Below are 24510 nucleotides of genomic sequence, written 5' to 3' on the forward strand. Positions count from 1 at the left end.
GTGTGTATTTCACACATGGAAAATGGAGTCATTGATAACTATCTACCTTATATTCTACAATAAAGCTATAGACACTGGGGGTAAAATGAATCCAAGAAAAAGGGACTGGCAGGGCATGGGAGCATATGGAAAGGAAATGGGAGTACTCCCAGTATCTTAAATTTAAAAAAAAAAAAGGAAGAAAATATCTATTCTCTATACATCTTATATAACAAGTGTTTAAAAGTTACTCAGATTTATGTTTGGGTATTTATAATGCCAATATGAGGGCTAAGTATAATTTCTAGTATGTGTTAAAAATGTGATGTTAAATACATAATATACCTGTCTTTTAAAAAAGAAATGCTACAAACTATGTATAGGGATTTTACATGTCTAGATAAAAATTTGAGTTAGAGTACCAAAACTGACGGGATTTTAGAGCTGGGAAGTGCCTTTTCTTACTAACCTAGCCATCATGCTCTGCTGAAATAATTAAATGATAAACAGTTTTTTAAAAGAGTATAGTTAATACTAATTTTTACCTAAAAATAAGTGAAGGAGTTAATTTTAAATAAGAATTAAGAACAGTGGACTGTAATGGTATTATATTTCAGAGATAAATTTGGCTTTATTTTCTGGTTTACTTCTATTAAGATGCTTCTAGGTAGGGTATATAAAATATCTCTAATACTAATCTTTCCTCCTGGGGTGTGCACCCACCAGCACATGGTCACCCTGGATCATTTTTACAGCGCAATCACTTTTAAGACTACTTCTGTATGATAGCCTCTGTACTTGGAATTGTTAATTCAGCCTTTACTCGAGTGGACTGTGAACTCTCTGAGGGCAGATCAGGTCTTATGGTATTTATAGTACTGACCTCCTATTCAGCAGGGGAAATGAAAGAAAGAATGCTGTTCCTCCCAGTTCCAGTGTCCCTCATTTTTGCCTGACTGGAATAGCTGGTAGCTTTGAAACCACCGTGGTTGTAGGGAATGAAAACCCACCATTCTCGGACTGTCCAGTCTTAGCAAACTGTCAGTTCACATAGCAGTATTCCTTACAATGTCGTCTTTAGTTCCTTCTCAGCCTGGACTTTTATCAATTTATTCTAGGTCTGCTCCTTCCTCCTTTCTCTTCCTCTTCCCAATGGAGGCCTTAAGAGCCACCATGCTTGCCCCTACATTGGTGTCTAGCCTTGGTGGACTTTGCATACAATGAGCAGTTCAAAATTTACTATGAGAAAAAGAAACAAAATAAAGCAGAAATGAAACAAAAATGAAACTCTTCAAAACACACACTACCTTCCACTGCTCTTTTGAAGAATACTTTACAACTCCCACAGGTTAACACCCCATAATGACATCCGGAAGCTTCATCAGAGCACACCAGGCAGAGTTTGGGAGGTGGTCCCGCTGCTGTTGAGGAGCTAGAGGGAGGAGAGCTGACATCTGGTCTCATTCCAGGGCTAAAAGAGGAGAAACAGTGTTAGGGCTGTCACCACCATGAAAGGAATGTCAGAATACATTTGCTTTTCCTTTTCACTCCATGTTCGAATACCCTATCTAAATATATTTAAACATTATTTTTCTATATAAAATATGAAATGCAGGAGCTGGCAAGATTGCTCAGTGGTTAAGATTACCTACCCAGCAGAAGTAAGGACCTGAGTTCAAACCCCTACCACCTTTATGCAAAGTAGGGCATAACTGTGCATGCCTATAATCCCAGCACCGGGGAACAGAGAGAGGTGGTTATGAAGGGCTCCCAGCCAGCCTAACTGAAACTGTAAGGTTCTCAGTCAATGAGAGACCCTGTCTCAAGGCAGAAAGGTGCAGAGTCACAGAAGATACAGACTCTAGGAACTGCTCTGGTCTCTACATACCTGCAATCTCCCATGCATGTAAAATATAAACATGCAACAGTAATCAAAAAATAAAATATGAAGTGCAACAGCAAATTCTTTTTGTGGCTCCTAAATAAATGATGTTGTAGTTCACTTAGAATACAATTGCTATTTAAATATAATAATATGCATTATTCTCTAAGTGTGCAATTAGCAAGATATTTTTAAAAAATGGATTAGACCTGTAACTACCATTAAAAATCAAGAAAGACTATTTCTACCATGCCCCTCCCCCAAAATTCCTTCTATCTCTTTAATTACTTAGGACACCAATCTTTTTTCCTCTTAATTTTAAGTTCTCATATTAAGAACCATTATCATTCTATCCATGCTCTCTAGTATATTAAAAAGTTACATACCAGCTCATTAAGTTGTTCCTAGATGAAACAATAGTTTCTTATGCCATGGAAAAGATTATTCCAGAAACATTACTGTATATATTGGAAAAAAAAGTCTAATTTTCAACTCAAAGAATGACCATCCTGCTCTCTCTCAATCAGAATGCCCTAAGGTAAGCAATGTCAAGTGTGAGTCTAATGCTCTGACCAGACCCTACTTTCCATTTTGCAAACTTCTTACCACCACAGAATGTGTAAGGTGTAGTGCTTATTAGTTTATATTAGTTTAAAGTTCTTAAACTTTCAATAAGAACAGTGGATGTTTATCTTTTACCTACAGCAATAAAGACAAGATAAATTAACTATTGCATTTCCTATCAAGTGGTGATGATGGTTTTCAATATTGGATTGTCCTAAGGAACTCTTATCACACATGCTGACTCTGCAATTAATACACACACACACACACACACACACACACACACACACACACGTATGTATGTATGTATGTATGTATGTATGTATGTATGTATGTATCTAACTAAAAAGAATCTCCAGCCTCCTGCTTCAAATTACACTGTTGCTTATCTATGTGCTCTCAAACAGACTTTCAAAAATACAGGCAGTATCAACTTGCTGGGTCTAGAACTCTTCATGTTGAAGTATGTCGTTTATTACTTATATAAGACAGTTCACAAATACAAACTCACATACTCTCTCTGAACTTTGCTCACTTTATTCCCTAAGAGATAGCATTTTGGAATAAGCTAGAGTAAACGTGGATTGTCTTTTCATCCTTTATGCATGCTTTTATTTCAGCCCAGGACAGTACTAAATCTCAAATGCAAAAAAAAAAAAAAAAAAAAGATTAATACATTGACAACTACAGCAATTTCTTTAGTTTGCTCTATTAGTTAGAAATAACAAGTAAATATCTTTCTGTTGCTAAATTTACTTAGGAATAAAAATTAAAAAGTAGTAACTGTAGCTGGGAGTTTTTACTTATCCCTCTAATCCTAATACTTAGGAGGCTAAAACAGAAAGACTGCTACAAATTTGGGCCCATGGATCTTCCGGTTCTGGGAAACCCTGTGAGACCCTGTCTCAGCAAACAAACAAAAATGTGCTGTAATTCTAGTAAGTCAGTCATTAAACCCAGGGTTCAGCCTAAACTTAATCCTCAAATGAAGCCAACTGTCTGTTTACCTAGCGGCTTAATCAATAGGGCAGCATTCCCACCATTTAGTTCTGGGAATAGGCTCGAGGGTTTCACATTGTTCTCTGAGCACTGTCAATAGACTTTCTGCTTGTTTCCATATCACAAGGTATTGATTCCTTGCTAGATTTGGGCAAGTGGACTGACTGCATACTACTGAGAGCCTCTAATAGAAGAGAAGCTCCTGAAATGACTGATGTGGTTGGGCATACCCTCTGGTTAATGCAGACTTGTAAAGCTGCTGCTCTGGGCCAGAGTTCTCCATTGGAGTAGGAAGGCCCTGGGATGAGCACAGAGTGTAGCAATGTGCTAAGGGAGCAAAACTCCCTAGCTTCTGTTCTGAAGATGCTCCTATTCCTGCTCAGCCAATCTCTTCTCAACTGACATCTATTTTTAGGGAGCAGCAAGTTGCTTGTATATTTAGTTTATGGAAAATGAGCACATTGTTTAAAGATTTTTAAGGTCAATTCTACAAAGTTTCCTTTACCAGTTTTATATATGGTATTCACATATGTATAAAATATATGTATCTATTTGAATTTTAAACAGTATTTTATAGTACATCATGGTTTAAGAACACTGCCATGAAGAGAATCTCATTTAGCCTCTCAATAACCTTGTGATAAGATGTCACCATCCCCAGATGAGGTCATGGGAAGAGTGGCATGTAGTTGATGAGTGAGAACACTGATCTGTTTCAGACCTTAGCAGTCCCACTTGACAGCCGGTATAGCTTTTGGAAAGGGTCTACTACTTTGAGCTTCAGTTTTCTCATCTGTAAGCTGAGAAGCATCACCCGTGAATATGTTGTGGAACCAAAATAACATGTTAGAACTCTCGTGTATAGTTCATCCTCACAGCAAGGAATTGAAGCATACATGTTCATTAATTTCTTACGGAGAACAGAAAACTTAAGTCTAAAGTCTAGTCCAATGTCTCCAAATTATGACACAATTTACATAATTAACCATTTTTTTTGCTTTTTCAAGGATGTTCAGTGGACTTGACCTCTTTTAACTATGAGTTAATAGTTAATACAATGATGAATATATGTTAAGTTCATTAGTGCAAATATCATCACAAAAATATTCTGATAGGGTCTTGGGGACTCCTGTGGGTGCTTAGAATAAACTGTGAGAATTTGCTGTCATGGAGAACATGGGGTGATAACACGATAGCTTGGTAATAATTTAGTATCTTTAAATTCTCAATTGTTCTTTTCTAAATGGGAAGTTAATGAACTGAACAAAAGAAAATGGTATTATGTACTAAACTTGAGGCTTTTCTCTAAAGGATAAGGAGATATTAAATGTTTACAAACTCAAGTGTGGTGGTTGGCTTAGCCTTCAATTTAAGTGAATTTAATCAATAATTTTTCAATGTAGCGCAAGATATCTACCTCAGAAAACAAGTATTAACTACCACAGAAAAATCTTGGAAATACAGCTGCCTCGCTGGTTTAATTTTTAACAACTACTAATGGAACAGGTATATTCTCATCAGCTTGTCAGATTTGTTCAAATGCCACAAGGCAGTAGTTCTCAACAGGGGACAATTTTTGTTCCTAGGGGATATCTGGCAATGTCTGAAGACATTTTTATTTCTCACAAATGAGGGAAAGCTACTTTGAAAGAGATAAAGGTCCAAGATGTGATAAACATCCTCCAGTGTACAAGATAGCTTTCAATAACAGAATTACCTAGCTTCAGATGTCAGCAATGCTGAGGTTGAAGAAGCTTTGCCAAAACCTTGTAGCACATAAATTGGTATGGATAAATAAAAAAAATCTAACAGGAACCAGAAACATTTTTAAAGTGTGTGGTGCTCATTCTCAATTGATGAAATTTAGAACACAATTCTTACAGCTAAGACTCAGAATATCTTGGGAGAGGGAAGAGGAAGATTGTAACAGCCAGAGGACACGGCATCTACTGTGAGGTAGTGTCTTCCATATGGACAGGGGAGCTGTCCTCATGAAATCTCAAGGATATGGTTTCCTAAATAAGACCTGAATGACAGTACCAGTTTACATGCCAACATGGAAGGAGGGTATCTCACAGGGTCCTACCCCTAGAGACAGTCAGTCTTCCTTAGTGATATGCCTGCTAATTAGCTAACACCAAGTAGTCAGCCCTAAAAAATAGACATCTGAGCGACAGTAATGTACTCAGGTTATATTTTATACACACACTCACCTACGCACACACGCACCAACAATAACTGAAGAAAAACAGACTATGAATTTGAGAGGGTAGAGGGCTGACATGGTGGAGTGGAGGGAGGAGAGAAATATTATAAACAGTAGTCATAATGAAATTCTCAAAACAGTAGTAAAATTTTTTAAAGGAATGATTGTTTTATTAAGGTATCCACTGTAGTCTTTTAGTCCAGACAAGTCCAAAGAAAGGTTCAAAATGGAGTTGAAGCCAGAGAATACACAGGCCTGGTTATCAACGATAAAATTAGCTTGGGTCAGTAATTTAATTTTCCCCTCTAGGGCTAGCAGTAAAAGGTGGATTTTACACATTAAAGTCACCTGTACTTTTCTTATCTTTGTTCACTAGGAAAAATGTAAATACTCAGCTGCACACACCAGGTGACTATATTTTCTGTCTCTGTTTATCTTTGCTTTACCTAAAAGATAACTGATTTGTTTAATAATATGCTATGTAATAGCTTTCAAACCAAATGTCAAAGTACTCTAGGGGAAGATTTTCACCACATTTCTGTTCTATGGTTTCAGTAGGACACATTTTATCTTATTTTAGCAAGGCAAGAAAGACTGGTTATTTATTCTCTGCTTTGCGTTTATGGAGAGAGGTTTCAATTTTAGGTTACATAAAGAACCTTTCTCTAAGGTTTTAATAAGGTAGGAGGGAAAAAAACATGTTTCTTTTGAAAACACTTAATTTCTCACTTGCATGGATCAGAAAGTTATTTGGTGAGGATTCTGAAAACCAAATGATTTGTATCCATGATTAAAGGTGGGATGAGATCCAATTTTCTCCCCTAATCTTTCAGTTTAAGCTAAGAAATTATAGGCTAATGTGGAGTGAAATTATCTGTGATATATTATGTTCATTTATCAAATGAGCTGTTTGGATGTTGTCCATTTTTATGTAAAATATGAAATAAAGATCCTATCTCCACACTGTCCATCATTTACACCCACTTACGCATGTCAAGCTACAGTAGCACACCTACGGACAGTAATGGGCCCCAAGGATTGTCAGTGAGGATGGGCAAAAGTGGAGAGTTCCTCTCTGACTTTTGACACACCAAAGGCTTGTCATGGCAGTTCTCTCGGTTTAATCTGCTTAACCATAAAAATCAAAGTCTTTAGCTAATATACACCAAATATGCAGGACACATTTTCCAAGTGGTTTTGAGTAGTAAAGGATACACTTTGATCTGTAAATGACTTTTGGGATCTTGTATATTTATTTGAGAATAAATGGTCACCCAATCTCTACTTCACAGAAAAACAGTATTTTTTCCTCATGAACAGTCTATGCTAAGTAATTTAACTACTAACAACAGTGTTATCATTCATAGAGGAGAAAATATTACAAATTTTGTAAATTACACCCCCCCATGTTCTCAGTTCTGTTAGCTTAGTTTGCATAATGAAACTTGAGTTTTAAGGAGGAGCAATGATGTTTTAAATAGTACATCAAGATGAAGATTGGTTAAGGACAGTTTTGGTAAGGAGGAAGATTGGTAAGGAAAGTTTACATTACATGGTTATTTCTGGAATGAAGATTTCCTTTTCTTTCTCTTTGATGTTTCTTACTATTCGGAACACTCTGAAAAATAACTGGTTTTCTAGGACCTGAACTGCAAAGGGTTTCATTTTGAGTATGACATCTTCAGAGAAGGCAAGAATATGATGGAGACAATGGTGAGTTACTGCTGGCTTCAAACATATACCCTCACATCTTTGAAGTGTTTGTATTCCTACTTGAAATAGGGTTAATCTGTAAAATAATTTCAAACAGCTAACAGCGTACATGTCTGAAATCATACCAATAATATCATCCATCTTGCAACTAACACTTTGTAGCCAAGGCTGCCTATGAACTTACAATCCTGCCCCAGCTTCCTCCTGAGAGATGAGACTATAGGCGTATACCATCACATTCAGCTTTCTTATTTGAGTCTTAGAGATCTGAATTCCCTTACTATGTTTAGTAGCCCACACATAAATAAGGAGATTTTTTTTTACCAATTTTAGCCATTTCTCATATCCTACCTATTATTTTGTCATTGTTGTCTTGGATACAGTCTCATAGCCTAGGCTCTATTTTTTACTCTTATATACTATGCCAATTTTCTCGTTCCTGTCCTGTGATCACCTTAAATATATGCTTTCACCACTGCAGTGACTTGTCCTAAGTTGTCCTATTCTTAGCCTCTTCTCTTTCCATTCCAACCAATCTCTATGCTGCCAAAACATCCATTCCTGTCCTAATTAAAAGTCTAGGGGCTTCTCCAATGTGTACACTACAAGCACAATATGGCTCACAGTCTGGCCTCTTTCTTTTTTCCAATCATATGTCTTTCTACAAACACAAACCATTTGGTGTGTCATTTCAGAGAACCTGTGTTGTATAAATATTTACAAAGTGCCTAGTGCATACCAACTTTTTCCTGGGAGTCTTTGCCGAGACCTGTTCCCCTATCCTGAAGCATCTACTGTGGCATTTCTGAACCACAAGATTTTGGGACTCAAACATTGCCATTTAAGATTTTACAGAGGTGGCCTTGGTACTTTGTGATGTGTATGTGTATGTTTTTCCTATTAGTAATTCCTTTGAAGAGATACAGAACCCATGTCTTGAGCTTCTACATACAATGAGCCTCTTGTACCTGGTTCTAATAAAGATGTGAAGTATAAATATGCTAAATAAAATGCCCTATCTTATCTGGGAAAGAATTGAAGCACCCAGTATGATAAGTGTTTATATAATTATACCCAATAAAGGGTGTTGCCAAGTATTCTTTATGAAAAAGACTAAGTAGAACAGCATACATAATCTTATGATATGGACCCTGTTGTCAATATTACAGATTTAGTTACACTGAATGAGTCAGGAAAGTCCAGTCATGTCTTCCTGCTCCCCTACACACTTGTATGGTCGTTCCTACACTAAATTAGCGTTGTGAACCACTACTCTACTTCCACTATGATAAGGTGACAAACTGTGATCTTGAGATTGAGGAGCAATGCCTTCTACTTCATGTCTCAGTAACACAGAGTAAAAGAAGGAAATTCCCTGTGTTCACTTTTAATCCTAATTTGATTTTTTTTTAAAGGCAGAGAGTTGGTTTACAACTGTGTTAAATGAATGCCTATCCAGTTAGTTCCTAAAATTTCCAGAGGTATTTCTAAGAACAAAAGGAATGGAATAATATGTCTATATTTAGCACAAAAGAAAGAATCCCTCAGAACAAGCTTCGACTTCATTTAAGACCATATTGATTCTATCCCATCGCAGGCTAAAGCTTAAGTCTCACGTTAGTGTGAGGTGCTAGTTTCTGTGATGCCAATCTACTAAGAGATGAGTCTCGTTTGATCCTTCCCTTAGTCCTTCAATATTCACAGTGCTGACTGTGATAATAATATACATATCTGATAACTGCAGAGAGACACATTTATTAGAATTCCCACTAGTGGATCAAGAAATACACAGCTAGGCTTTAGAATGGGGACTGCTTAAAGGCACAGGATTTTCAGTCAAACCTCAACAATATTCTGCAGTCACAGCAATAACCATACTGCAAATTACAGATTTTAATTCCATGTGCCAGGATTCATAATAGGAACTTACATACACAGTACTAAATTTAATTTACAGACTGAGAATAAAGGAGTTAAGCTATTGTTTACCAAAGTTGATTCATAAAATACCACATGGATTTGAATCCAGCTATGCCTGATAGTTGCTTAGTAAGGATTCGGAAGATCGTAACCTTTAAAGGTGATAATTTTTTTTAAATTATGTGGGCACCAAGAAGATACTACTGAGGTAAATATGAAAATTCAGTTCTAATTCATCCTCTCCTATCTGTGAATAGAGTACAAATTATTTATAAAAGTACATTTGTAACTTACAGGTCCAAAAACATCTAGGGTGGTTTACATTGTCCTTAGGTCCTTATTGTGTTGAATTACTGTAATCATGGTGAGCACACATCGACGATCCAGAAGCAGAGACATGGCTTATGCACTCAGCACCATCATTGCTCTCAGAGGAGCTCTGGAGTACACTGTACGCTGGACTCAAGTATTGGGCCCTGGGGTTTTTCAGAATATATTTTTAAATAAAATAAACTACTCCTCTAAGGTATCAAGGTGGGTATGAGCAGTTACAGGGAAGTCATTTTCTAAGCTAGAACAGAAATATTAAATAGTTAATTTAAGTAGAATGAAGTTAGTATTACACAGCCTGAGCTGGAGGGGAATGTCTAATCACACTGTCAGATCTGTGAGTGGAAAACACTCCTGCTATTAGAAAAACAATATGGGTATGTTAATTTGTTAACTGATGTTAAACAGACTGACAAAACCAAAAATTCTGATGCTTCAGTTTAAAGGTCATTAAAGTACCAGAATTTATATCTCCAACTCAACTGTAAGGTAACAGGTACCATTTATTTAGAAGTTTTGTGCTAGGCACTTGATACACAGATTCTGTGATCCTCATAAGCGACCCCAGAGACAATGTCACTGTTGACATGTAAAAGTGTGGAAACTAAGACGGGGATGTTTTTAAAGAACACCAGTCCCAGGGCACTCTCCATGTAATACACCAGTAGGAAGGAGTGTCTGAATCTGAATTCAAGATTTTAGGTTGATTGCCATTTCACTTTTAGCACACATCAAAAACAAATGTTTGGCTAACTACAGAAGAGTAACATAGAATATTGTATGGACTTTTAGGACACTATGGCATGTACATGTTGCATGTATATACATAGAGTACATGTGTATGTGTGTGTATATGTATATATATGATTTATATACTCATCCCACATATATATTCTCAATAATTCAAAAGATAAGAATATAAGCTATCATGTAGTTTTACTTCTATAAATTTTGCAATAAAAAGCAAATTTTTTGTTTCAGAGTCCAAAAAAGTTTAGATTACTATAGTTCATATCAGAATATTCCTATGACAGTAACTTGTGTTTCTTCTAAATCTGAATTCACTAACATTAGAAACAACATGGGACTGGAAAAAAATTAAAAATAGGTGTGATTTTTGTTGGAGAATTTTTCTGAATGTAAAGCTCCATGGGCACAGATGATGCTCTTGAGAAGGCATTGTGCCTGGTGATGCAATGGGAATGTGCTATCTGCAGCTTTGAAAGTGGTAAGCATTTATAATCAAAGAACAGTGATTCTGCTGGCTTTTAACTATTCCTCTCAAACTATTCTGAATATTTAAGAGTAAACCCAGGGGCTGCAAGGTTGGCTCAAGGATAAAGACCACTGGGTGCTTTTCCAGAGGATCAGGTTCAGTTCCTTGCACCCACATGGTGGCTCACAATCATCGGTAACTGGTTCCAGGGGTTCTGACACCCTCTAATGACCTCCATGAGCACTAGGTATACACATGGTACACATACATACATGCAGCCAAAACACCCATATACAAATTATCTCCTTTTAAAAAGCATATGAAAGCTGGGTGGTGGTGGCACACACCTTTAATCCCAGCACTTGGGAGGCAGAGGCGGGCATATCTCTGTAAAGTTCAAGACCAACCTGGGCTACAGAGTAAGTTCCAGGAAAAGCACCAAAGCTACACAGAGAAACCCTGTCTCGACAAACCAAGAAAAAAAAAAAAGCAAATGAAATACTATATTGTCTGAAACAAACTTTTAAAGCTCAAAGTTTATATCTTCATAGAAGTATTAAAAATATTTTTTAACTAAATCCTATCCTAAAAAGTGTCATCAGAATGCCTTCTTATGTGAGTGGTTGGTTCTGTGCACAGAAAACAAAGCTACTGAACACTATACTGTTGATAGGACATTTTTGTCAACAGCAGCTCCCAAACCCAAGACTTTGAAAGTACAGTCCACGATTTAAAAACAGCCAAAGCAGTATTTAAAACTGCAGCTTAAAAAAAATCACTTAAAGTCACAATTTGGAATTACAAGTAATATGCTTTAATAGCAGTGAACATTTCACTATTTAGAGATTCCTGTTATAGCAAGCAGATGAAATGGCATGCTGGTTGCACTTTCAGAAGTAATGCTTAAAACCCCTTGTGGACTATGGATTAGCTCATAGAAAAATTACCTGCCATTAATGAAACAGTAAGGAGGAAGGCTATTAGGAATTCATTTCCACGACTTAAGTAAAACATAGTTCTTTGAAGAAATGAAGGTAAGGTTTCTTCTCAGTTCCTGAATTTAAAACAATATATGTAGAATTCAGCTACTATTTAGTTTAAATGAGCTTACTGGGAAATGTTATCATGTTTACTATTTTCTACAGAAAAAACATTCTCGAGTTTATCAAATAACTCAGCGAACTTTGGTATTTCAGCCCTTCTGTTCTGGGGGAGGTTGAGCTATCTGTGTAGCTGTTTCTTTGCAGTTGTACATAAAATATTTTCACATTAAAATGAGTTAATGTGTAAAGTCCTGCAGTAGGCCATAATAAAGTAAAAAACATTGCAGAAGTTGTCTTGGCAGGGGAGAGGAGAGGGGAGAAGGAACCAAAAGACAATGACTGTTCCAAAAATTTTATTCAGGGTTTAAAAGAGAATACAAAACCACTTGCTAAAACCTAGATCACACAATTGGTGTATGGAGGACAAGTCATTGATTTAGCACTTACATCTTTGACAACCCCACACCATTTTATTGTTGATAAGTGATTCTCTAATATCTTTAATATTGAAAACTGACATGTAACATGGAAACATTACCAGGTGAACTGTAAACTGTTAGATGGACATTATTGCAGGAGTTAGGCTGTTAAGTCTCAGTATTTATTACCTTGTTTGTTTTGAACTTTCCCAATACTTTCTGTAAGAATCAAAGACTAAACTGGACTTAGTGGCATTAACTATAACACCAGTAGTTGGGAGTCTGAGACAGGGGACTGCCCTGATTTGAGGGCAATGTTGGCTACAGAATCATAGTGTATCATAACATTTCAGCCCTTAGATTTAAGAGCACAGAGAGTTATGAAAAGAAGCTATTTTAAAATTACAATGGAGTGGTTAGAGAAGGTTCCTGATAAACATTAGGAAGGAATCTGTCCACTCGTCTTCTATGAACAGGGAAGAGGGTAGGAATATTCGCTGAGGACAAACCTTATTTGAATGTTGGTTTTCCTTAGAGTGCTCAAGAATGTGATCAATGCAAGGAAAAGTTTATGTCCATTATAGAGTTTGTGTCCATTTCAGTAATTACAGAAACTCTAATGCCAAAAATAATGAGGAATGGTAACTTAGGGGAATTCAACAGGAGAGGAAACAAAAGGGTTCACATCTTGCCACTGCAGTGGGAAGTTGAAATCAGCTGGGTAACTATATTTATGGGTTACAGGATCACATTTTGAATAGTAGATAATTTAATTTTCTTCTTTCAACAAGAAATAGTATCATATACCATAGAATGATACATGCCAAAGCAATTGCAATTTTTCAGCCAGGTAGGAAGAAAAAAATGGAATGAACTCTACATAACTACCATCCTCATCCAGAAAGCTAAAATATTTTCCTTGTTTCTTTATATTGAATCCACAATCTATGCCAAGAATATTGTTTCAAATCCTTTTAAAAACAGACATTGAGAAATAACGAATCTACTAAATTAAGATGGATTAGATAATAGTTAGAACATTTAGAAAATAAAGATACTTCCATTCATCTGTCAGAGAAACCTAACTATCAAAATCAAAAGACTGATCAAGAGTTTGGTTAGAACATTTGAAGGTTTCTTTTTATAGAAATAGTAGGTTAGGTTACAGGTGTCCACCTCTTATGTGAAAATTAGAATGTTGAATGAAATATGTCTATTTATCCTTAAAAGTACTTGTGAGCAGACAATGAATTAAGCTATGTCTAAGAAAAAGAAAGCACTCCAGACACACAGAAATACTTTAAAGCCTAGTGAAAAAGGAGTTTCAAATTAAAGAACTGAAAACTCACTTGAAAAATGGACACTCTTTCCCCTACCCCAATTAAACAACATAGCACACATACACTTTACAAACCAGGAACTCTAAAAAGCGAGCCAACAAGTGAAAAAGTTAAAATTCCAGCCACACTGGAAGTCCATTACATACCTAGCACCCGGGTAGAAATGAAACATTTGGCAATAAGAAGGAATGAAGTTTAAGGGGTACAACTAGTTTGGAAGACAGTTTGGCATTATCTTGTCAAGTCTGGTGATCCAGCAACTCCATCAGTGGATGAGTAGCCACAAAAAAATTGCATACAACAAACCATGTAAAGATGTTGGTAGTTGCATTTTTCACTGGAAACTCAAACTGGAAACTAATCAAATGCTCACAGCTGTGGAATAGATGTCCTGCCTCTGAGGATATAGTTCTCTCATATGAACAAAACTCAATCTTCAGTGTTGAGACAAAGAAACACTACAAAATGACATTATATTCATAACTCTTCTATTTTATATGAACTCTTCTATTTATATGAAATCCCCAAACAAAGGTTTAAGTATAACAATATAGAGTAGCTAAAAAGCAAGATAATTAAGTATCCTATTTGTTAGGGTGGAGGTTATTTGTTGTAGAATATTATTTTAAGATGTATTACATTTGTTTAACCTGTGGAACATTTGTTTAATGATGCAAAGATGTGTTGCATTCTTTTATGTTGCATTTGTTTAACTTTGTGAAGCTGTGTTACTGTGCCTGTTTAAAACACCTGATGGTCTAATAAAGAGCTGAATGGCCAATAGCTAGACAGAAGAAAGGATAGGCAGGGCTGGCAGGCAGAGAGAATAAATAGGAGAAAAAAGAAAGAAGCAAAAAAAAGATCAAGGAGCAAGAGAACAAGGAGAGGACTCTAGGGGCCAGCCATCTAGCCACACAGCCAGCCACAGTGTAAGAGTGAAAATAAGATATACAGAAGTAAGAAAAAGTAGAAGCACAGAAGCAAAAGGTAGATGGGATAATTTAAGTTAAGAAAAGCTGGCAAGAAACAAGCCAAGCTAAGGCCAGGTATTCATAAGAAAGAATAAGCCTCCATGTGTGGTTTATTTGGTAGCTGGGTGGCAGGCCCACAAAAAAGGAGTAAAGAGCCAAAAGATTAAAAAACAAACAACAGTTACTTCCATAATGATAATCTTGTATAGTCACTCTGGAACCCTCCAGGGTGTTGCTAGGATTTCTTGTTTCTGTTTCTTACCCTGGCTAGGAATTACAAGACTGCAAGCTTCATAACTATTCTTACATATAAATATATTTGATTCATAGAATTTTATTAGTAGTTTTTTGTTTTGTTTGGGGTTATTTATTTATCTGAGACTAGGGTTCACTGTTTTGCCCTAGTTGGCCTGGAACTCTCAGAGATTTATCTGCCTCCCAAGTACTGAGATTTCTTACCACCATGCTGGAATCCACTGAACTTTTACAATTCTAAATAAACAAGTAGGAAATCTCTACATTATCTGCTTTATCCTAGTTTTGATGACTTCCTTCCTTGTACTGTCTTAGTCATTTTTTGTATTTTCTTTCTTGAGTTCCTAGACTGCTCTTACTTTCCTATATGCTTTCCCATTTTCTATGTCATTTTATTTCTGGGTCATCTTATTTTTCTGTTTCTCTTGTTCTGTTGACTTTTCATCTGTGTCACTGTCTTAGTCTCTAAGGTCTCAGCCGCAGGCTCAGAAGGTTTCTTTTTAGAAAGCACCACACTGTTATTTGATGAATGCTGTTCGTATGTCTGAACATAAAAAACAACAGTTTGAGGGAAGTTTCCTTTTCCCTGCATGTTTTCTCCTACATGGGTTTTTCTTTCTGTTTGATCTCTGTTGCAAACCCGGAAGCGCTCCTTTTGTTACCTCACCCATCCCCAGCCCTGTGCAGGCAGGAAACTCAAGGGCTTTCTCTATGAAGATATAAACAGCAACAGTGAACAGAACAAAGATTCTCCACAGCTGAAGGTGGAGACCCTAACATTGGAAGTTCACCTTCTGCTCCTTGCTGAAGGCAGAAACTTGGTATGTATTAAGCAAGTTACAGCTCCAAACAAAGACGAGCAAGGGGATGATAATGCAGTGTTAAAGGAAGCAAACCAACTTTATGTCATCTTCCCTTTACATAAGACTTAGCTGCATCTGTCAAGTCAATAATTACAGTGTTCTTTAATTTATGACATTTTCCTTTGACTACTTTTAAAAACATGGAATGCCAATAATAATATAAAAATAACTATTCACCACTAGTCTTTTAAGAGATGTCTGTATACAAGGATCACAAACACCCCAAGTTTCATCTCTTTCAAATACAGGTGGTAAGTCTTCAGTTGCAAACTGTTCTAACAGAATATGTATCCTCTATTGTATATTTATAACCAGAGTTGACATTATTCAATATTAATTTGTTATTACATATTCTTAAGTAGTATTCAAAAAGTAGAATTGTTAGGAAAGACAAAAAAACTATTTCAAACAAGTTATTGCAGAATAGAAATTATTTAATTTGCAATGAATAATATGTGCAAATGTCCTCAATGTTTAAAGTCAACTAAAATGTTAGTGCTATGGGCTTAACTTCAGTAGAGGTTCATAGTAAACAAAATGGAAAAGAGGGGAAAATATATTTTATCACACCGTATTCTGGCACACATCCAGCTGATGTTTGTCTAAGATGATGCAATGGTTGAGTCGTAAGTGTCTCACTGACGCCATGTTCAAAAGTACAGCCACAGTCCAAACAGTAGGAATAACAGAAATATCAGGTAGGTAGAACTATATTATGCTTTAAGAATTTTTAATACTTTCCTTTTAGTGATTTCACTTGACCTGTTAATGAATTGATGCTAACTCTCAGTGTGTGTTGGGGCTGGCAGGGCATATATGCTCTATATCAATGATCTCATTATTTTATCTTGACATCATCTCTGAGAATGATTGTTTTAACATCTCCATTTCGAGGATAAAGACAAGACTAGTAAACAAGTTCAGTGGTCAAGGTCACCACCACCTTGGTATCTTCCTGGCAACAAGAAGCTATTTTCAAACTTACAGTCCAGGATTTTATTGCCTTCTATTGGTGTTCTGCATGTTGATGCCATACAGATACAAAAGTTACCATGGACATATATTGATAATCACCTTTGAAGAGAAGTTGGACATCTCAAGTAAGGGTTTTAAGGCTGTAAACTACCAAAAACATTAACAACAAAAAGATCCCTCAAGCTGTTTAAGGACTGAATCAGAAAGTCCTGATAAAGTAAAGAAACAAGGGAAACAAGGTTCTGTATCAGAAGTCAGCAAACATGCTGTGTGCTTAGGACCATGAGTGAATCTAGTAAGACAAGAGTTTGTCTTTATGAAGCATCTTTAGTTCACTGGAGAAGGCAAAAGGAAATCTAAGTTATATATACTATGAAAGGTAGAGGGGGCCTTAACAACCAGACACTAGCACAGTCTATAAACCAAGCAAATTAAAGTTGCCCAAATTTAAATTTGGGACATTCTCTGGATTAAGAGAGGATAAAATACAACCGTCAGATCCCAGTTGTGGTTAAAATATCTTTTTTCTTTTAATTTGGTGACAGGGTCTCTCTACATAGACCAGGCTGGCCTCTAGCTCACAAGAAATCTTCCTGCATCTGCGTCTCAAGTGCTGGGATTAAAGGCAGGCACTACCACACAAGGCTAAGATGAAATAGTCTTAAAATATGTCAAAAATCAAAATAATGAAAAGAGCCGGGCGGTGGTGGCACACTCCTGTAATCCCAGCACTCGGGAGGCAGAGGCAGCTGGATCTTTGTGAGTTTGAGGCCAGCCTGGTCTACAAAGCGAGATCCAGGAAAGGTGCAAAGCTACACAGAGAGACCCTGTCTCAAAAAAAAAGAAAAAAAGAAAAAATGAAAAGAAAAATTCCCAACACTTACAGGAAAACCGTTGTGAAACAAGAAACACTGTAGTCACTCTGTAGTATAAGGAGTGACATTTTCTTCATGAATAGAAAGCATTTAGACTCTGATAATCAAGTGAGATTGTTTGCTAGGATGTTACCTGGTTGTGGGAAACTGACTTCTGGCATTTCTAAAGCAGTGTTAAGAGGGTGGCTTGTATATGGTTGGTCTCCATGAGTTACAATGTAGGCTGTGATTAATTAACTTTGCAGAGGCCTTTCTAGGGAGAGTGAAATTCTTTATGATGAGCAGTTTCCTCCCTCAAATGTGACATTACTTAAAATGCAGAAACTTACATGTTCAAAGATATGCAAAAATATTTTGTAGTAATTACAGTTTACTTGAATTGTTTTACCAAGGTAAAAGGTAGGAAGTTCAAAATCCTCCATGTAACAAAAGGGATGTAATTTGTATTATCTTTTAAGTTGTAGGCCTTAAGATATTTTTATATAAATTTTTATTGATATGCATTAACAGCACAAAATAATGAGTTTTAACATAACATTTGTCTTTCCAAGTCTGGTTTATTTTGCTTAGCATGATGATTTACACCCATTTCTATATAAGCAACACAATTTCATTTTTTTAGTGGCTGCATAATACTCAAAGAATACACACACACACACACACACACACACACACACACACACTCTTTATCTCTCCAGATTCTATGACTTGGCTATTTTGAGTTGTAACAAAATAAATATGAATTTGTAGATATCTTTGTTGTATTCTGACTTTGACTCCTGTTGATATGTACTGAAGAGTGATATAGCTCGATCACACAGTAGTTCTGGTTCTTTTTGTTGCTGATAAGAATCTCCATACTGATTTCTGCAATGTTTGACTTAAGTGAGAAGCTTTGGATCTGAGAGGATTTAGAGGAAGGAGTGGGGTAAGTATGATAAAAATACATTATGTAAGAGTCTGAAAGAATTAGTAAAATATTTTAAATAAATATTAAAAATATTAAATATTAAAAGTATATAAAAACATTAATATTAAATATAAAATATTTAATTAAAAATAAATATTACTGCAACTCAAACTAATTTCCACAGTATAACAATATGTAAGGAGCACCCACCCGCCCTCTTTGCCAGCATTTGTTTCGGAAACAGCATGTGTGCGTGTGCACATACATGTTGGGCATCTTCCTTAATCATTCCTCACTTTATTCTTTGAGACAGGCTCTCTCAATGGATTTGAAACTCACCAATTTGGCTAGATTACATGACCAGCAAGCAGCAGGGATCCCTGTATCTGCCTCTGCATCCCTGAGATTATAGACACATCACCACACTTGCCTTTTTTCCCTATGGATGCCAAAGAGGGACTCAGTCTTCATTATTGCAGAGGAAGTACTGAGACATGTTCTTTGTTTTCTTTTATTTTTCAAGGCCCAATCGTTTCTTATTTTAAAGACTTATTTTTTTACTGGACTCAGACTCAAGAATAGAAACTCTAAGTGAGGACAGCCTACATCTCTTGGCGATCTGTTCCGGGTGTTCTTTGGCTTCTTTCATTCTCTTGGGTAAAAGTTTAACGTACCCCACAGCCTCCTCCTCATTTTTCATAGTGCATTGTTTCTTCAGAGCAATATGTCTGTGTTTGTGTTACAGGACACAGGGAGTAACAAAGATGCTGATCTTAGGCACTTTGGTCTTCTTAACTTCTTAAGGGCTTTCTTACAGCATGTTGTTGGATATCACTTTCTTTAGAGAGATTGGAGATGCTTTCAGATTCTGCTAGTTCTTTTGAGACTACTGAGCCACAGTAGTATCTGTCAGTTCATGCATATCCTTCTTTCCCCCATCACCTCCCCCCTTTCAATAACCACCCTGAGAACACTCAGATTGGCATCTATGAACAGACTTGTGCTTCCTGTCTTCAGTTCTCCTTGGTCTGTAGCAAGGATACTCCTTACTCAACAGCAGGCACACTGTGCTCTGGGTCAAGATGCCTTGCTTCATGGGAAAATCTTGTTTGTTATTCCTGCCACTGATTCAGACCTTATGACCTTTCCACTCTTCACCCAGGATATCAAGCATCTACTTCTGTGGCCATGTGTTTGTCATAGAAAGTATGAGGCTTGCATTCATCATCATTTTAATGGGTATCTGACAGCCAGTGGCTGGGAAGGAGCTATTCAGCTTTATCTTGTCACAGCCAATCCTAGGAGATGCCACAAAAAAGTGCTTGTTTTCTTGATGGTACTCATCCTGACAAGGGTAATTTGCCTTTCCTTGATGTCTAAAGACACTGAACATTTTTTCCCCACAGATTTATTGGTCACTTGTACTGTTATAATTATTTTAAAGTATTTGTTCCTGATGTTTAACTTTTTGAATTCTTCTGATATTTTGGATTTTACTCTTGGGTGACTAGCTTGTGAAGACTTCCTTCCACTCCATAGGCCATCTCTTTATGTTGAAAATTGATCCCTTTCCTATTCTGCCTCATTTCATGCAATGCAATAGCAGTTTCCTATCACTTCTTGGATATGCTGGTTAGTTTATATTAACTTGACCCAATCTAGAGTCATTTGGGAACAGGGTACCTCAATTGAGAAAATATCCCCACAAAACTGGCCTGTGGGCAAGCCTGTAGAGACATTTTCTTCACTGATGATTGATGTGGTAGGTCCCAGCTCATTGCAGGCAGTAATAGGCATTGGCACTCGGTTCTGGGTGAACAGGCTGAGCAAGCTATGGGGGGGGGTGGAGGGGAAGTAAGCCAGTGAGCAGGACTCCTCCATGGCTTCTGCTTCAGTTTCTGCCTTCAGATTCTTGCCCTGAATTCCCTGGATGATAGACTACAAGTTCTGAGATGAAATAAACCTTTTCTTCCCCAAGATGACTTCATCATGGTGTCTCATCACAGTAATAGAAACCTTAACTAAAACATTAGTCTACTACAGTCCTTTTCAAAAAGTACTTGCCTATGCATCTATCTTTCAGTGTTCCCCTCTGTGTTTTCCTGTAGTAGTATCAAATTTAAACTAGGTCTTTGATCCATTTTGAGTTTTGTACAGGGTAAGAAGTAAAAATCAAGTTTGAATCTTTTACATGTGGCTATTCAATTTTCCTAATAACTTGTTGAAGAGTATTTTTCTTCAGTGTATGTTTTGGCCCCCATGTGGATCAGATGACTGTTGCTAGGTATGTTACTGTCAATTTATTTCTGGGTCCTCTATTCTGGTTCATTGGTCCACAGGTTTTATTTTCACACCACTATCATGGTGGTTTTGTTACTTTGGCCTTGTATTAAAGTTTGTACTTGGTTGCCCCTTAGTATTGTCCTCTTTTCCTTTAAGATTGCTTTGGTTTTAGTTGTGGGAATAACGTCATAGGGGTTCGATGGGGCTTAACTGCATCAAATCTGTAGATGACTTTCAATAATACAATCATGTTATTTCATTCATTATTTCTAGCATTTCTGATTGCATTTGGTGAATTTATTTGCTCAGCTGTCACAGCCCCTTTTGCTCCATGGTTAACATGAGTCTGGTCAGCAAAGCAGGAGGCCCTGTAGAATTGAGGGATCCTAAGACAATGAAATGATGAGGTTGGAGCTGCATGTTGCTACCATCTTGAGCACAAGATGAGAATAGGATACAAGGAACATCCCTAAATATAATAAAAGCAACAGACAGCAAGCTGACTGCCAATATCAAACTAGATGGGGAGAAACTCAAAGCAATTCCACAAAAATCAGGAATGAGACATGGTTATCCACTCTCTCCATACCTGTTCAATATAGAACTTGAAGTTTTAGCTACAGAAATAAGAAAACTAAAAAAAACCCAAACCAACAAACAAACAAAACCAAGGAAATACAAATTGGAAAGGACAAAGTCAAAGTATCATTATTCACAGATGATATGATAGTATACATAAGCAATCCTCAAAACTCTACTAGGGACCTCTTACAGCTGATAAACACCTTTAGTCAAGTAGCTAGATACAAAAATACCTCCCACTCCCAAATCAGTATCCCTCCATTATACAAATGATAAATGGGCTGAGAAAGAAATCAGGGAAACAATACCCTTCACAATAGCTTCAAATAATGTAAAATATCTTGGTGTAACTCTAACCAAGCAAGTGAAAGACCTGTACGACAAAAACTTCAAGTTTTTGAAGAAAGAAATTGTAGAAGATACCAGAAAATGGAAAGCTCTCGATGTTCATGGATTAGTAGGATTAACATACTAATAAAAGCCACTTTACCAAAAGCAATCTACATATTCAATACAATCCCCATTAAAATCCCAACACAATTCTTTACAGATCTTCAAAGGCTACTCAACTTCATATGGAAAACCAAAATAATCCAGGATAGCTAAAACAATCTTGTACAATAAAATAATTTCCAGAGGTACGACCATCCCTGATTTCAAGCTCTACTACAACACTATAGTAATAAAAACTGCATGATATTGGCATAAAAACAGGTGGATTAATGAAATCAAATCGAAGACCCAGACATAAATCTGTACACCTATGGACATCATATTTTTGACAAATAAACCAAAATTATATAATGGAAGAAGAAAGCATCTTCAGCAAATGGTGCTGGCATAACTGGATGTCAACATGTATTAAGTGCAAATAGATCCATATCTATCACCCTGCACAGTACTCAAGTTCAAGTGGATCAAAGACTTCAACTTAAACCCAGCTACACTGAACCTGACAGAAGAGAAAGGGGAGGGCATTGGCACAGGAGACAACTTCCTGAACAGGACACCAATAACAAAGGCACTAAGTTCAACACTTAATAAACAGGACAAAATGGCAGCCTACAGAATGGGAAAAGATCTTCACAAACCCCACATCCCATCCAACAGAGGGCTGATTTCCAAAATATAAATCTCAAGAATGATCCAATTTAAAAATAGGGTAGAGATATAAGTTATTATCAACAGAGAAATCTCAAAGGCTGAAAATTACTTAAAGAGATGTTCAACATCCTTAGATATTACGGAAATGCAAATTAAAATGATTCTGAGATTTTATCTTAAACCTGTCAGAATGGCTAAGATCAGAAACACAAGGACAGCTCATGCTGGAGAGGATGTGGAACAAAGGGAACACTCCTCCATTGCTGGTGGGAGTACAAACTTGTACAGCCACTTTGGAAGTCAGTGTGGCAGTTTCTCAGAAAACTAGGCATTAATCTATCACAAGACCCAGCTATACCACTCTTGGGCATTTACCCAAAAGATGCTCAATCATACCACAAGGACACTTGCTCAACTATGTTCATAAATGTTCGTAACAGCTTTATTTTTAATATCCATAATATGGAAACAACCTAGATGTCCCTCAACCAAGGAATGAATAAAGAAAATGTGATGCATTTACAAAAAGGGGTATTACTCAGCTGTTAAAAACAAGGACACCAGGAAATCTGAAGGCAAATGGATGGAACTAGAAAAATCATCCTGAGTGAGATAACCCAAACCAGAAGGACAAAGATGGTATGTACTCACTCATATGCTACAATCCACAGACCCAGAGAGACTAGGTAACAAGGATGGTTTATGGGTGGACACCTGGATCTCCCTGGGAAGGGGAAATAGAAGGAATTTCATGAGTGGACTGTGGGTGGGTGGGGATGGGTTCAGGTTGGAGTGGGGGTGTTTATGAGGAGAGTACTGAAAAAGACTACTGAAAAGAGGGGAGGCATTTCAGGGTCAAGTAAAAACCTGGTGTAAGGGAATCCCCCAGGAATCTACAAGGACAACACCAGCCAAGACTCCTAGGAATAGGGGATATGTAGCCTGACCTGGCTACCTCCTATGACCAGGCAAGACTTTAAATAGAAACTGACCCAGCCATATAACCTTTGACCCACAGTCTGTACTGCCTATGGGATGTGCTGGGGTGAGGGTGGCCCAGAGACTGAGGTAGAGGCCAACCAATGAACAGTCTAGCCTAAAACCCATGCCAGGACAGTAAGCCCACCCCTGACATAGTCTCCAGCACTAGGACCCACAGGCTGGATGACCCAGAGACCTAGGATAGAACCAAACATTACTGGAAGGAAAAAAAATGGTCAATGGTGGAGATTGAGAAATCCTGCAAAAGTGGGGGAAAGAATTGTGGGAGCCAGAGGGGTCAAGACACCACAAGAAAACTCACAGAATCAACTAACCTGGAATCATAGGGGCTCACAGAGACTAAAATGACAACCAGGGAGCCTGCATGGGGCTGACCTAGGCCCTCTGCATATACGTGACAGTTGTATAGCTTGGACCTCTTGTAGGACTGTATCAGTGGGATCAAGGGCTGTCTCTAACTCCTTTACTAGCTTTTGGGACTCTATTCCCCATACTGGGTTGCCTTGCTCAACCTTAATACAATGCTTGGTGCTTAATCTTACTGCAACTTGATATGCCATGTTTTGTTGACACTCATGAGAGACCTGTTCTTTCCTAAACAGAAAAGGAGGAGGAGTGGAATAGGGGGTGTGTGAAAACAGAGTTAGGGGGACTTGGAGGAGGGACTGGGAGAAGAGGAGGGAGGGAGGGTAAATGGTACCTGGTTTAAGATAGGTAGGTAGGTAGGTAGGTAGGTAGGTAGGTAGAGGAAGGATGAGAGTAAAGCGCTCTGCAGGGGTGCCCCAGCAGAGGACTCCCCTCTTTGCAGTCTCACCTCAAAGATTTAAAAGAAGACTAGAAGCAGTGTCTCATCTCCTTTTCTTCTGTTTTAAATAAACACATAAAATTTGCACCTGCAAACTCACACCTTTAACTAGTGCCCTAAGTTTGAAGCCCAACTCTGATAATTACTTTAAGGGTGTCATAGTGCCAAAGGGCTAATAATTTTCTTTACTTTTAAATGCCATTATACTAAGTGCATTTCTAACATCTATTAGAGGATACACAGTGACTCTTTGGGCAATTAATTTTATTATGCA

General features: G+C 37.2%; 1 protein-coding gene across 7 annotated transcripts in view; it reads right to left on the reverse strand.

Moving 5' to 3' along the window:
- Positions 1 to 24510, reverse strand: part of Nr3c1 (nuclear receptor subfamily 3 group C member 1) — a 167930-nt gene that overhangs the window by 27030 nt on the left and 116390 nt on the right. For 6 of the 7 annotated variants that reach the window (XM_036204621.1, XM_036204619.1, XM_036204617.1 and 3 more), the window contains exon 3: positions 1284 to 1450. In XM_036204621.1, the coding sequence (XP_036060514.1) occupies positions 1284 to 1450 (167 nt within the window). The remainder of the gene's footprint in view (positions 1 to 1283; positions 1451 to 24510) is intronic. The other variant, XM_036204622.1, reaches the window with a different exon arrangement.

The sequence above is a fragment of the Onychomys torridus genome, chromosome 13 (genome assembly GCF_903995425.1).
Source record: "Onychomys torridus chromosome 13, mOncTor1.1, whole genome shotgun sequence".
In the NCBI taxonomy this organism is placed as follows: domain Eukaryota; kingdom Metazoa; phylum Chordata; class Mammalia; order Rodentia; family Cricetidae; genus Onychomys; species Onychomys torridus.